At 38.1% G+C, this 15,053-nt stretch overlaps 1 protein-coding gene and 1 non-coding gene across 2 annotated transcripts in view; both read left to right on the forward strand.

Annotated features, from left to right (window-relative positions):
- Nucleotides 1-7,936: 7,936 nt before the first annotated feature.
- On the forward strand, nt 7,937-8,043 carry LOC127099718 (small nucleolar RNA R71). The gene has a single exon (XR_007794194.1). It is a non-coding gene; the product is annotated as a small nucleolar RNA R71 (small nucleolar RNA).
- Nucleotides 8,044-11,916: 3,873 nt separating this feature from the next.
- The window catches only part of LOC127096175 (uncharacterized), a 35,477-nt gene continuing 32,340 nt past the window's right edge, over nt 11,917-15,053 (forward strand). Inside the window, exon 1 of the mRNA XM_051034783.1 lies at nt 11,917-12,396. Coding sequence (XP_050890740.1) covers nt 11,917-12,396 — 480 coding nt within the window. The remainder of the gene's footprint in view (nt 12,397-15,053) is intronic.

A 15,053-nucleotide genomic window follows, 5' to 3' on the forward strand; every position in this document is an offset into this window, starting at 1 on the left:
GGGCAATGTTGGGTAAAACAACGCTTGGGACTTCCTGGTTGTTCACCATAAGGTAATACCCTCCGCCTACCCTGTTTTTGATTAGGCGGCTGGACCGACAGTAGCTTATATCCATAAATAGGGGTGGGAGAGATTGTAAACTTTGAATTCGATCCCCAAGATTTAAGCCAAGTGCTATGGTGGTGATTAATCCACCAATTACAAAAGGTTGACGGCCTCTAGCACATAGGGTGCGGATATGATGAAATAGGAAGGAGGCAGCGTTTACCTGTGTATCTGCTGCAAAGACGCAATGGAGGAAAAATAATTCCTTGGCGTTGACTTTGTTGTTGTTCGGTCGACCAAAAATAGTGTTTTACAGGATGCGGATGAAGTACCGGATGGTTGGGTTATGTATATGCGAAGCAAGTAATACATCCCAGTTGTTGGTTTCCACACCGGAAATTTTTCTAAAGAGGTCGAAGGCGTTTATATGCCACTGGGAGTTCGGAGGTATCCTAGGGTGGACTTGACCTTCTACAGGGAATTGTAGCATGGTGCTCAATTGGTTTTGGGATAGTGAGTATTCGGTGTTGAACATGCGGAAGGTTGCAATACCGGTTAAGTACTCATCTTCACCGGTAGGAGTGTTGTACGAATAAGAACTTAGAAATTCTAAGGTGAGTGATGGATAGGTAGGTTGATTGTGTGTGCAAAGAAAGGTTAAATCAGCAAGGCGGAGCATCCATTCTATACCTTGAAGTAATCTTAATTCTTGTAAACAATGTAAATCAGGATACCTGGTGGATAGGACGCCTCGCTGTTGGAAGCGCTCAAACTGCTCCCTTTGAGAATTATCATCTTCGGATCGAAAGATGATATTTCCGAAATCTTGGTTTCCCGCCATACCGATAAGTGGTTTGAAAGAGGTAATAAGGGGAGAAGGGAAATGAAATTGATTTTATAGAATGGTTTGTGGTGTATGAAGAAAGGTATGGTGGGTATTTATAGGAAAAGATTTGGAAGTTGGAAAGGGAGTGGTTGAAAAGTAAATAAATGTGGGTAAATATGAATAAATGGGGAAGGTAAAAAGTGGGTGGTGTAACGGTCGTGTCTCCAACGGTTAGTAACGTTCACATAGTCTGAAGGTGTCACGCTCGTGACAGGGGTGTTACGGGCGTCATAGGCACTTGGTGTGACGACCGTAATGGATTGTGTGACGCTCGTAACACAATCATTCTTGCAACGTACTTTATATTTTATTGTTGTTATTTTGTTATGCATATGTTTATTTTATTTTGCTATTGTGATACTTTTAAATTGCCTTGCATGCTATTCTACTTTCATAATATATATATATATATATATATATATATATATATATATATATATATATATATATATATATATATATATATATATATATATATATATATATATATATATATATATATATATATATATATCTTTAATAAGTTATGTAGGTAGCAACAGTAGAGAGCATTATTGATAGATATTGCATAAGTCATAATAAAGTAAAATAAATCAATAGCTTCATAAAATAATCATAATGTAACATTGGAAGACAAAAGCAAACATGCGAAAGAAAAACAAATACTAAAATAATTTGAAACAAAATTAATGAATAACCTAAACTAAAACTAAGTAACTAAGAGAAACAACTTCTATCCATCTGCATGATCTCTGGCCGGAGGAGCAAAGGAGTTAACACGGTTTAGCAACTCGTGGAACTGATTTGTCATACTGTTCATGTATCCCAGAAATTCTTGTCCCATGTTAGCTAACTCTTCTCTGAGGGCGTCTTGTTCTGACATCAAGGCTTGAATGATGGTGTTATAATTATCTTCGGGCATATGATTTCTAGGATCGGGTATTGCCGACTCTTCGGTCGGGATAGGTTGAGGAGGGTCAATATCATAATAACCAGATGGTGTCTGAGGGTCAGATTCAGCATAAGGGATCTGGTCGTCACAAATCTCATAGTCCTGGATGGATTCAGTAGATCTAGCAGGAGAGGGTATTCCGTTCAGATTGTAGAGCCAGTTATTGCGGTTAAGAACACTAGTCCTTGGACTAGGCAAGGTGAATAGGCAAAGAACTTGGTTGTTAATTATAAGCTCAAACTCTTCAGGCCCTAGGTTTGCTATAAACATAGTGTTGAAGAGGAAGGGTATACTCATAGTCGCAATGCCACAGAAAGGGCTTAGGTCAAGCATAGGTTGACGTAATCCGATAGCATTACCAATCATGGTTATCAAGCCGCCTATTTGAATTGGTGCTCGTTCATCTTGGATAAGGCGGTCAAAATTTTCCAACATAAAAGTGGCACCGTTTACTGGACGGTTCTGGGAAGCACAAAATATGATGAAGAGTTCATCACGTGAAACTGAGGTACTGTTTGACTTCTTCCCAAATAAGGTGTGGGCCAGGATCTTATGGAAATAACGAAAGGCCGGGTTATGTATGTTTCCAGAAAGAAACTCATGTTCCTCGGGATCATCATTTCCAGTCAAGCTTCCCCAAAAGTGTTCAAGTTCTCTATATTCAAAAAGTTCTTCTTGGCTCACTGTGAATGTATCAAAAGAGGTAGGGAAACCTAAAAGGTTGGTAAAGTCTTGAATGTTAAATTGATACTCCATGTTGAACATTCTGAACTGGATGAAACCTCTGCTTATTCCTTTTCCATGGCTGGGTAGATAGATCAGAGAACTAAGGAATTCTAGAGTCAGTCTCCGGTAAGTGACAAATTGTCTACGGATAGGAGTGGTTTCCCACCCTATTTGACTCAGCAAATACAAGACACTCTCTCTTAGTCCAAGGGCAGTCATTGCCCAATCATCAGCATACAAACTAGGTAGCATCTCTCTCTCTGCTAGTTCCTCAAACTTTTGTTTCTGAGCTTTCCCTCTGAATTTGATACCCATACGATCAATTTGTCTCATCAGGTTAGTGTTAGCTAGAGAAAAGAAAAACAAGAGTTTTAGTCAGGATTTGGCCAAATGCCGAAAGAAGAAAAGAATAAAATTTTATAAGTTAAAATAAATTAAGAATGAATACTAAATAAAATTTAGAAGAATAATTAAAGAAGAAATAAATAAATAAATAAAAATATATATATTTGTGGGTTGTCTCCCACGAAGCGCTTTGTTTAATGTCGCAAGCTCGACATAAAAACTATCAAATATAATCTATAACTTTTGAAGGCATTACGTCTAAATGCAGGACTTGTGAATCTTCATTGTTCTCTGCATAGTGATAATGTTTTAGACGCTGCCCGTTTACGATAAATGTTTCCATAGATTTGCCTTTAATTTACACAGCTCCACTTCGAAAGACATTGGTGATTTGGAAAGGGCCTGACCATCTAGAACATAGTTTTCCTGGGAATAACTTAAGTCTAGAGTTGAACAAAAGGACTATATCGCCTTGTTTGAAGATTTTTCTGGATATACGTTTATCATGCCATTTTTTCGTTCTTTCTTTGTAGATTCTGGCATTTTCGTAGGCGTCTTGTCGAAGTTCCTCTAATTCGTTTATGTCAAGAATTTGTTTTTCACCAGCGGCCTTATAGTTTAAATTTTGATTTTTGATAGCCCAGTAGGCCTTATGTTCTAATTCTACCGGGAGGTGGCAGGATTTTCCATAAATAAGCTTAAATGGGGTTGTCCCTATGGGAGTTTTGTAAGCGGTTCGATATGCCCATAAAGCTTCTGATAGCTTCAATGACCAGTCTTTCCTTGAAGTGGCGACTGTTTTTTCTAATATTTGTTTGATTTCTCTGGTAGACACCTCCATTTGTCCACTGGTTTGAGGATGGTAAGGTGTCGCTACTCTATGCCTTACGCCATACTTAAACAGTAGTTTTTCGAGTATCTTAGATATGAAATGTGATCCGCCATCACTGACTACTATTCTTGGGACACCAAATCTTGGAAATATTATATTCTTAAAGAGTCTAGTTACTACTCGTGTGTCGTTTGTTGGAGAAGCTATAGCTTCAATCCATTTTGATACGTAGTCAACCGCTACGAGTATGTACTTGTTACTGAAAGAAGGTGGAAAAGGTCCCATGAAATCTATCCCCCACACGTCGAAAATCTCTACTTCCAAAATGCCCTTTTGTGGCATCTCGTCACGTCTAGATATGTTTCCTGTGCGTTGACATCTATCACATTTCTTGAGAGCCGCATGCACATCCTTCCATATGTTTGGCCAATAAAGACTGGCTTGTAGGATTTTGGAGCAGGTCTTGGATGTACTTGCATGTCCACCATAAGGAGCGGAGTGACAGTGTTGGATTATATTTTCTATCTCTTCTTCAGGTATACACCGACGGAAAATACCATCGGGGCCTCTTTTGAAAAGTAAAGGGTCATCCTAGTAATAATGTTTTATGTCATGGAAGAATCGTTTCTTTTGTTGGTAAGATAAATTAGGTGGAACTATTCCGGCAGCTAAATAATTGACGAGATCAGCGTACCATGGTGTAACACATATAGCTAAGGTGGTTTCTACCTGTTTATCAGCTTTATTTTCTTCCAAAGTAGCTATAAGTTTATCGTACGAGAAATCATCGTTGATCGATGTTCTTTTCGGTTCCAGGTTTTCAAGTCTAGAGAGGTGATCTGCTACTACGTTTTCAGTTCCTTTTTTATCTTTGATTTCCAGATCGAACTCTTGTAGCAACAGGATCCACCTTAGGAGTCTAGGTTTAGCATCCTTTTTTGTTATGAGGTACTTGATAGCAGCGTGGTCGGTGTAAACGATTATTTTAGCTCCGACCAAGTAAGAACGAAACTTATCTAGTGCAAACACTACTGCTAAGAGTTCTTTCTCGGTTGTGGCGTAATTCATTTGTGCTTCATCTAGAGTTCTACTTGCGTAATATATGACGTGAAGCTTTTTATCCTTTCGTTGTCCTAAAACAGCGCCCACGGCGTAATCACTGGCATCACACATTATTTCAAATGGTTCATTCCAATCTGGTGTCTGCATTATGGGTGTGGAGATCAATGCTTGTTTAAGCGTTTGAAAAGCTTCTAAACATTTATTGTTGAAGGTGAATTCAGCATCCTTCATCAATAGTCCGGTTAAAGGTTTAGTTATTTTAGAGAAGTCTTTAATGAATCGTCGGTAAAAACCGGCATGTCCTAAGAAGCTTCGTACTTCTCTCACAGTTTTCAGAGGTTGAAGGTTTTCGATTACTTCTATTTTGGCTTTGTCTACTTCAATTCCTCTATTTGATATGATGTGTCCTAAAACAATTCCTTCTTGTACCATAAAGTGACATTTTTCCCAATTAAGTACTAGGTTTACTTTTACACATCGTTCTAGAACTCTTTCTAGGTTTTCAAGACATTCTTCAAAGCTTTGTCCGCATACGGAAAAGTCGTCCATAAATACTTCCATGATATTTTCGAGAAAATCGGCGAATATTGCCATCATGCACCTTTGGAAGGTTGCGGGAGCATTGCACAAGCCAAACGGTATTCGTCTATAAGCGAAGGTGCCAAAAGGACACGTGAATGTTGTCTTTTCTTAGTCATCAGGATGAATTGGTATTTGAAAGAAGCCTGAATAACCGTCTAGATAGCAGAAATGAGAATGTTTTGCTAATCGTTCTAACATCTGGTCTATGAATGGTAAAGGGAAATTATCTTTTCGGGTTGCTTTGTTTAGTTTCCTATAGTCAATGCACATTCTCCATCCCGATTCGATTCGTTTGGTTATAGTTTCTCCTTTTTCATTTTCAATAACTGTTATACCTTATTTCTTTGGTACTACGTGTACAGGACTAACCCATTTGCTATCAGATATAGGATATATGATACCTGCTTCTAATAACTTTGTTACTTCCTTCTTCACTACCTCACTCAGGATCGGGTTTAGTCTCCTCTGATGTTCCCTAGAGGTTTTACAGTCTTCTTCTAGCATGATGCGATGCATACAAATAGAAGGACTTATCCCTTTAAGATCGGTGATGTTGTATCCTAGTACGGTTGGATATTTTCTTAAGATATGTAGGAGTTTTTCGGTTTCGAGTTTTCCTAGGTCTGCATTAACTATTACTGGTCGTTCAAGTTCTAAGTCTAGGAATTCATATCTCAGATTTTTGGGAAGTGTTTTCAGGTTGAGGGTTGGTTTTTTAAGACATTGTGTAGGATCCGGTGTTATTGCTAAACATTGGTTAAGTTTGTCTTCTACATGATAGTCAGGCAATTTGTCATTTTCTAACTTTGTTTCTTTTATGCATTCATCGATGATATCTATGAAGTAACATGTGTCTTCTATTGCAGCTGCTTTCAAAAATTGGGAAAGAATGAACTCAATTTTCTCTTCTCCTACTTCGAAAGTGAGTCGTCCTCGTTTTACGTCTATGATTGCACCGGAGGTTGCTAAGAATGGTCTTCCCAATATAATGGGTGTAACTTCATCTTCTCTAATGTCCATAATTATAAAATCTGTTGGAATGTAGAATTGACCTATGCGCACGGGAACGTTTTCAAGAATTCCTACAGGATATCTAACGGAACGATCTGCTAGTTGCACAGACATTTTAGTTGGTCTTAATTCTCCCATTTCTAGTTTCTTGCATATGGATAAAGGCATAACACTAATACCGGCTCCTGAATCGCATAGAGCCTTATCTATGACAAATTTTCCTATGTGACAGGGTATAGAGAAACTACCTGGATCTTTAAGTTTAGGAGGCATATTCTGGATTATAGCGCTACATTCAGCAGTGAGTGTAACAGTTTTTCTCTCTTCAAGTTTCCTCTTATTAGAAAGAATTTCTTTTAGGAACTTAGCATATGAGGGCATCTGTGTAATAGCTTCTGTAAACAGAATTGTGACGTTTAAAATTTTCAGTGAGTCAACAAATTTTTTAAATTGGCCCGCATCTTTGGTTTTAATAAGCCTTTGAGGGTAAGGGATAGGTGGTTTATAAGGTGGTGGAGGTACATAAGGTTCTTTCTTTTCTACGGTTTCCCTATTACTCTCTTCCTTTTCCTTAGGTTTACTTTCTTCCTCAGTTGACTTTTTAGAGTTTTGGTTTTCCATCCTTGGATCAGACGGTCCTTCTACTTCCGTTCCACTTCTTAGTATGATTGCATGAGCGTGGCTTTTCGGGTTAGGTTGGGGCTGTCCAGGAAACGTACCAGTTGGGGCAGCAGTAGGCGCTTGTTGTTGGGCTACTTGTGAGATTTGTGTTTCCAGCATTTTGTTATGGGTAGCCAGGGCATCTACTTTACTTGCTAGTTGTTTAATTTGTTCGCTAGTGTGTACATTCTGGTTTAATAAATCTTTATTGGTTTGCTGTTGAGAAGCTATGAAGTTCTCCATCATGATTTCCAAGTTGGATTTCCTAGGAACGTTATTGTTAGGTGTAGATGGGATCGGCTTTTGATATCCCGGAGGTATAGCTGGGGCTTGATTTGGAGCTTGTCCTGGTGCGTATAAAGCATTATTACTCTTATATGAAAAATTAGGATGGTTCTTCCAGTTTGAGTTATAGGTATGCGAGTAGGGATTTCCTTGAGCATAATTCACTTGCTCTGCTTGGATTCCTGTTAGGAGTTGACAATCTGCAGGAGTGTGACCTTGGATTCCACAGACTTCGCAATTCTGAGTTGCGGCAACCACGGTGGTTGGAGGTGATACATTTAAACTTTCAATTTTCTAGGCCAGAGCTTCCACTTTTGCATTCACATGATCAAGGCTACTTATCTCGTACATGCCACTTTTCGTTTGAGGTTTTTCTACCATTGTTCGGTCGCTTCCCCACTGATAATGGTTTTGGGCCATGCTTTCGATAAGTTGATAAGCATCGGCATAAGGTTTATCCATAAGCGCACCACCTGCGGCGGCGTCTATTGTTAATCTTGTGTTGTACAAGAGTCCATTATAAAAGGTATGAATTACTAACCAGTCCTCTAAACCATGGTGTGGACAAAGTCTCATCATGTCTTTGTATCTTTCCCATGCTTCGAAAAGAGACTCGTTATCTTTCTGTTTAAATCCATTTATCTGGGCTCTCAACATAGCTGTTTTGCTTGGAGGAAAATATCAGGCAAGAAAGACTTTCTTCAACTCGTTCCATGTGGTGACTGAGTTTGAAGGAAGAGACTGAAGCCATCTTCTAGCTTTATCTCTTAACGAGAAAGGAAAAAGACGAAGTCGAATTGCCTCTGAAGTGACACCATTAGCTTTAATAGTATCAGCGTATTGGACAAATACGGATAAATGAAGGTTTGGATCCTCGGTAAGATTTCCAGAGAATTGATTCTGTTGCACTGCCTGTAGCAGCGAAGGCTTAAGTTCGAAGTTGTTTGCTTCGATTGCGGGTGGAGCAATACTCGAATGCGGCTCATCTTGCGATGGAGCGGCGTAATCTCGAAGAGCACGAGCTGGTTCTTCCATCTCGGGTATCGGTGAAGGAAGAAGATTTTTGAGGTCGGGCACTTCGATAGGAGGGAGATTGTTTGCAGCACAATATTCCCGAATTCGTCGTAAGACTCGGAGATATAGTTCAATATCGTTGATTCGTAAGTAAAACGGCTCGCCTTGTGAGCGAGTGTGTGGCATACAAATCAACGAAAGAAAGAAATAAAATAAAAATTGCCTTAGTCTCTACAGCGTAACAGAAGAGTTACGATATCGACTAAATAAAAGTCCCCGGCAACGGCGCCAAAAACTTGATCGTGACTTTATGAGTCGATTGGGGTACTAACTGCAAGTGCACAGTTCTATCGTGTAGTTTTAAAAGATATCGATCCCACAGGGACTTATGAATCGATATACCGTTTTCTAAGGTTACTTCGTAAAGCTAAGGCGGATGATACTTTGATTATTTGGGGGAAAGGTTAAAACTAAAATAAGATCTAGGTTAAATATCAATTAAGCGGATATCGGTATGTAGTTCGTCGTAATTAGGGAGTCAAACCTTCGTTGGTTTCTTGGTTTTAAAATAAATCCTTTCAGCAGACACTATTGATTAAAAGCCTTTTCTCAAACTCTCGCTCTGTTGAATAGACCATGACTTTAAATTAACGTAGCTGTCACTTATTAGTTAAGTCCAAAATCACTTTTTGAAAATAATAGAATCTATAGAAACTCTTTTTAAGAAAATACTAATCGTTTAAACACCCTCGTCTCAAACTCTCGCTCTGTTGACTTAGATTATATAATTAAATTCAAATGCTTAACTCTCGTCCTCACATTTAACTTTTAAAAATAATTTTTGAAAAAGATTAGAATTTAATTAACTCTAAAAATTGCTTTCGCCCTGATCTAGAATTAATGTCCAATTTACACTGTCCAGTTAAAAACTCAAACTTTCGTTCTATTAATTTTAACTTCTTTAGTCTTTTACTCTCGTACAAAAACCTTGGTATTAAACCTGTAAATTGAGACCATAAAAAGAGTGATTTTATTTTTAAACGTAATTAAACCAACTTAGTTTTGATTCCTTCATTCCGCTTACTTTACATACCGATACCTAAATAAATTAGCCGGACATGCTAAACAGATCTAAACAATCATCATGCTTAAATAAATCCATCTCAGGCAAACAATATAAATAAACAATAATTCAGGGCATATATAAATTCAAACAATAATTAAAGAACCTGAATAATTAATAGCAATCTTGAACACTCCACCACATACCGGTTGGATTTGTTCTTGAATTCTTCAATCGGACAGGAAAATAAAAAGTGAAGGAATAAAAATCTAGGATCTAACGTAAGGTTAGATCCAGTAAAAGATACACAATAGTTTTCGGTGTAGAAACTATTGTGTGAAAAATTAATTAAGTGCTGAAAGATTGACTGGAAAAGAAAATAAAAATTGCAAATAAAGTAAAAACTGTAAAAAGGGAATGCTGTAAAGTATGCTTGCACGGCCGGAAGAGAAAAAAGGAAAGAAGAAAAGGAGGAGACTTTAGGGTTGGAAGGAAGTGACTATTTATACTAGTCTACTTTGTAACGGTTTCCAAAGCTTTCCGTGTAAAATCCTCACGTTCCAAGAGTCAAGCGAAATAATAGGCTTCAACGTGCCTCTGTTGCGTTTCTGAAGCCAAAAATATAGGAGAATGGGGTGACGTCCGTCACACCATGTGTTACGCTCGTAACACAAGGCAGCAGGGCGTGACGCTCGTCACACCTTGTGTGGCGCTCGTCACAGGCTCAACGCTCGTCACAGGCTCAGCGCTCATGGCTTGTATTTTTGGGCTGGGCTTTGGTGAAATTGCTTCTCTTCATTTCTTTTTGCACCTCATTTTCTTCTTTTTTCACTTATGCTTCAAATAAGCTACCTGAGATAAATAGAAGGAAAAATACCCAGTAGTATCGAATAAAATGAAATAAATTGAAGCGAATAATAATATAATTTAATTAAATCGAGTCCAAGAATGTGATATTATTTCATGTTATCAAAAACCTTCGTTGTTGTCAGTCGTACAACATAACCAATTTTACGGTAGTCCCACGGAGGACCTGAACCTACATTTGTAAGTGTTTCTGCAATACGTGGACACAGAGAAAGAAAATGGTGCCATCCCCGAAGCAATAAGACTACATCTTTTCCCCTTCTCATTAAGAGATAGAGATAGAGCTTGGCTCCAGTCTCAACCATCCAACTTTGTCACTACGTGGAACGAGTTAAAGAAAGTTTTCTTAGCATGATATTTTCCACCTAGTAAGACGACTATGCTAAGAGCCCAAATAAACGAGTTTAAACAAAAGACAATGAATCTCTTTTCTAAGCATGGGAGAGATACAAGGACATGATGAGGCTTTGTCCAAATAACGGTCTAGAAGAGTGGTTGGTCATCCATACCTTTTACAATGGTCTCTTGTGCACTACAAGATTGGCAATAGAAGTTGTCGCGGGTGGCGCACTGATGGATAAACCCTACCATGAGGCTTATAACTTATCGGAAGTATGGCCCAAAATCACTATCAATGGGGAAGTGAAAGAACCTCCATAGAGAAACCTACAACGAAAGGCGGTATGTACAAAATAAGTTGTCTTGACCATGTCAATGCTAAGGTAGATGCTCTGACTCACAAGATAGAAAACCTGACCATAACACCCATAGCCACCGTGGCTGCCATAGCTCCTAACTACGAGTTATGCGGAGTTCCTGGGCATGCTACCTCTGAATGTCAACTCTTGGCAGGAATCTCCACAGACCAAGTGAATTATGCTCAAGGAAACCCTTACTCAAACACCTATAACCCAGGTTGGAAGAACCATCCGAACTTTTTGTACAAAACCAATAACGCATTATATGCACCTAGCCAAGCACTTGCTGTACCACCAGGATATCATAAGGCTTCCACAAATGCTCCAAATGCTTATAGGAAGTCAAACCTTTAAATAATGATGAAAAACTTCATAGCTACCCAGACCCAAACAAACAAGGATTTCCTAAATCAAAACATACACACTAATGAGCAAATTAAGCAATTAGAAAACAAATTAGACGCTTTAGCCACCCATAATAAAATGTTAGAAACACAAATTTCACAAGTGGCACAACAACAAGCACCTACTACTGCCCCTGCAGGTACATTTCCTGGACAGCCACAACCAAACCTGAAAGGTCATGCAAATGCTATTACACTACGAAGCGGGACAGAATTGTACGGACCAACCGACCTTAGACTTCAAAATCCAACCATCTACCAAGACCCTGTTAAAATAATTGAGAAGGAAAACGAACTAAAGGAAAATTAAAGCGAAGAGGCCATAGAGAAAGAAGAACCATATGTGCCCCCACCACCGTATAAACCTCTTATCCCATATCCTCAAAGATTTGCTAAATCCAAAAGTGTAGGGCAATTCAAGAAATTTGTAGAGCTTCTGAAACAATTGAATATCACAATACCTCTTACAGAAGCTATCACTCAAATGCCCTCATACGCTAAGTTTCTTAAGGAGATATTATCTAACAAGAAGAAGATCGAGGATAACAAAACCATTACACTTACTGCTGAGTGTAGCGCTATAATTCAAAATAGTATGCCTCCTAAGCTGGAAGACCCAGGGAGTTTCTCCATAGCCTGTGTAATAGGAAAGTTTGTTATAGACAAAGCTCTATGCAACTTAGGAGCCATTATTAGCTTAATGTCGTTGTCCATATACGAAAGGCTTAAAATGGGAGAGTTAAGGCCAACTAAGATGTCTGTACAACTAGCTGATTGTTCTATTAAATTTCCCGTAGGTATGCTAGAGAACATTCCAATGTGCATAGGTCAATTCTATATTCCTACTGATTTCATAATCATGGACATAAAGGAGGATTCCAATATCCCTATCATATTAGGAAGACCGTTCTTAGCTACTGCCAGAGCCATTATAGATGTAAAGAAAGGAAAGCTAACCTTTAAAGTTGGTGAAGAAAAAGTCAAATTTATTTTGACGCAATTCTTAAAGGCACCATCTATAGACGATACATGTTGTCTGCTAGTTTATGATTATGCCATTTTCACTTTGCTCATTTGAGCCATATATTGTGATTGTATGTATTTGTTTGTGTATTTTGTTTGTGTTTGTGGTCTTAGGACGTTAAAATACTTAATAAGCAACAAAAACCTTAAAAAATATTTGTGTGGACTGTTGAGCTTGATCTGAATTTTTGGACTTAGAATTAGGCAACATTCCATATGCAAAAGGACTTGGCCAATGCCAACATTCAGAGACCAAGTTATTGTGAATTGAGCCTTCATCTGATGCAAATCTTGGGAGTTATTTAAGTTCATCTGCTACATTGTCTTGATGCCAACTGTTATTTTGATCTTGTGTCTAATGTCTTATTCTGGGTTGATCAAGGAGTATTTCATCTGATACATGACAAGGCAAAGAAAAATGCTAGCTATGGATTTGCTTGCTTGGATGTGGCCATCTTTATTTGATGCTTTGATCTTCATATTGCTAATTGCTTATGGATAACTTCTTGATTCAAAGTCCAAAGGGAAAATGGGTATTCTAGATGACATTCTTGTCTATTGGATTGCATCCCATTGTTCAGATCTTTTCAACTCTTAACTTTTAATTTTATGCTTAGGATAGCCTCTTCATATTCCCCCACTTCGTAAATTTCAAAATCTCTCCCCCTTTTCAAAAACTTTCTTTGCTTGTGATTTCAAACTTATACATGTTTCAAGTTAGAAACTTTGGCCTCATGTCAATGAATTTTCAAACTTTTTCCTAAATCAAATTTCCAAATAAATCTAATCATATTGACTTAAAATTTCAAAAGACAAAAATAACTAACACTCATTCAAACTCTTAGGCCTTTGTGTGCCTCTTTTAACTTAAATTTTGTTAAAATCAATTCACTCACTTTGAAATTGTTACCACGAACTACGAGGTTTTGATCCCTCATTTTTATGTTGGTACGTAAGCACAAGTCCAAAGGACTTATCAAACACAAAAATATAATCAATGAATTCTTTTCTCATCCCCACACTCTATTTTTCTCAAACATCTTTTATACCAAATACACTTACACACATAAAAAGGGCTCCCTAGGAGTACCTAGGACACTTTAGGTGCTAACACCTTCCCTCTGTACAACCACCCCCCTTACTTGTAATCTCTGGCATTTTATTAGTTTTGATTTGAAAACTTCTTATGGGTTTTGTTCGTACTTTTCCCTTTTCCTTTGGAAACAATAAAAGCGCGGTGGCGACTATGGCTTTATTGATGTTAAGTTCATTCATAGCTTAATGGTCATGAATTTACCGCTACAGAAATTAAGTGGCGACTCTGTTGGGGAGTAGTCCTCAATGGGTTTAGCCTACTTTTTATGTGTATATGTGTGTATATTTGATGTTGGTATGTTTTTTTGTGTGATATAATTTGTTTTTTATGCTTGGTGATCTCTGAGTGGTGAGATAAGTTCTAACCCGAACTTGAGTGAAATTAAGATATGGGGATGGTATATTCATGTTCGACTTGTGTGGAGTAGTCCTTAACAAGTTGGTTTGAGATCTATCTACTCAGTGGAGACCCTTTTGGAGTTACTGATGTCACACAAGTTATTTGTGGGTAGCAATTACTTTCTCTAATTTGGGGTCCGAGAAGCTAAGAACCGTAGAACATTTAACCCAACTTAGCCTATTTAGGACGTAGTGCGGAGACTGTTCAGGTGTAGACTTGATAACAGTTGTTACGCGATACTACACTCAGATAAGTTTCTCTTGAGAATATAATGGGTTGATGAGTCAGTCATCCTAACCTATAATATCTAATAGATGGGATTAAGACTCTGGGAACTTTTTAGAACATAATCTACAGGTTGATATCCTTAGTACACTCCTTTGGGATGGTTCTTAACCCGACTCCATGCTCGTGACTCACAACAAACCCTTTGGTTCTTGGTTGATCCAATCAAGTCTTGTCAATATCAATGGAACTTGGGTGTTGATAAGGTGAAAACCATAATCCACCAAAATGGATGATTGATATTGACAATAACTTGATTCATCCATTGACCTTTGTTTGTGTTTGCCTTGTGTGTGATCCCTTGTTTGTGATTGTTACATTCATTCATACATGCGCATCATGACATTCACCAAAGAAAGAAAAATTCAAGGAACTAAGGTCTTATTTGTAAATATTTTCAGACCATGGATTGTGGACGAAGGAACACTAAGAAGTGCAATTTCAGATGTCCGGATTTGAAAGGGATAAGGAAGTTGTCATCCTTTGTATTAGATCCCTTGGACTTCAAGCAACGTCATGGGAAGTTGTTATCTGTGTTATCTGCTTATGTAGTTGAAGGACTTATGAGTGTGCTGGCTCAGTTCTATGATGCTCTCTACCGTTGCTTCACTTTTCCTGATTATCAGCTTATTCCTACATTAGAGGAGTATGCTCATCTCTTGGGAATACCCACTTCTGACAAAGTGACGTTTAGTGGATTGAAAGAGATTCCTAGATCTCACATCATAGCTGAAGCTCTTCACTTGAAGAAGTATGAGATTGAGACTCATTGGGTGAAGAAAGGAGGAATGTTTAGGTTGACTTCTAAGTTCCTCATT

The sequence above is a fragment of the Lathyrus oleraceus genome, chromosome 6, assembly GCF_024323335.1.
Source record: "Lathyrus oleraceus cultivar Zhongwan6 chromosome 6, CAAS_Psat_ZW6_1.0, whole genome shotgun sequence".
NCBI classification, from domain to species: domain Eukaryota; kingdom Viridiplantae; phylum Streptophyta; class Magnoliopsida; order Fabales; family Fabaceae; genus Lathyrus; species Lathyrus oleraceus.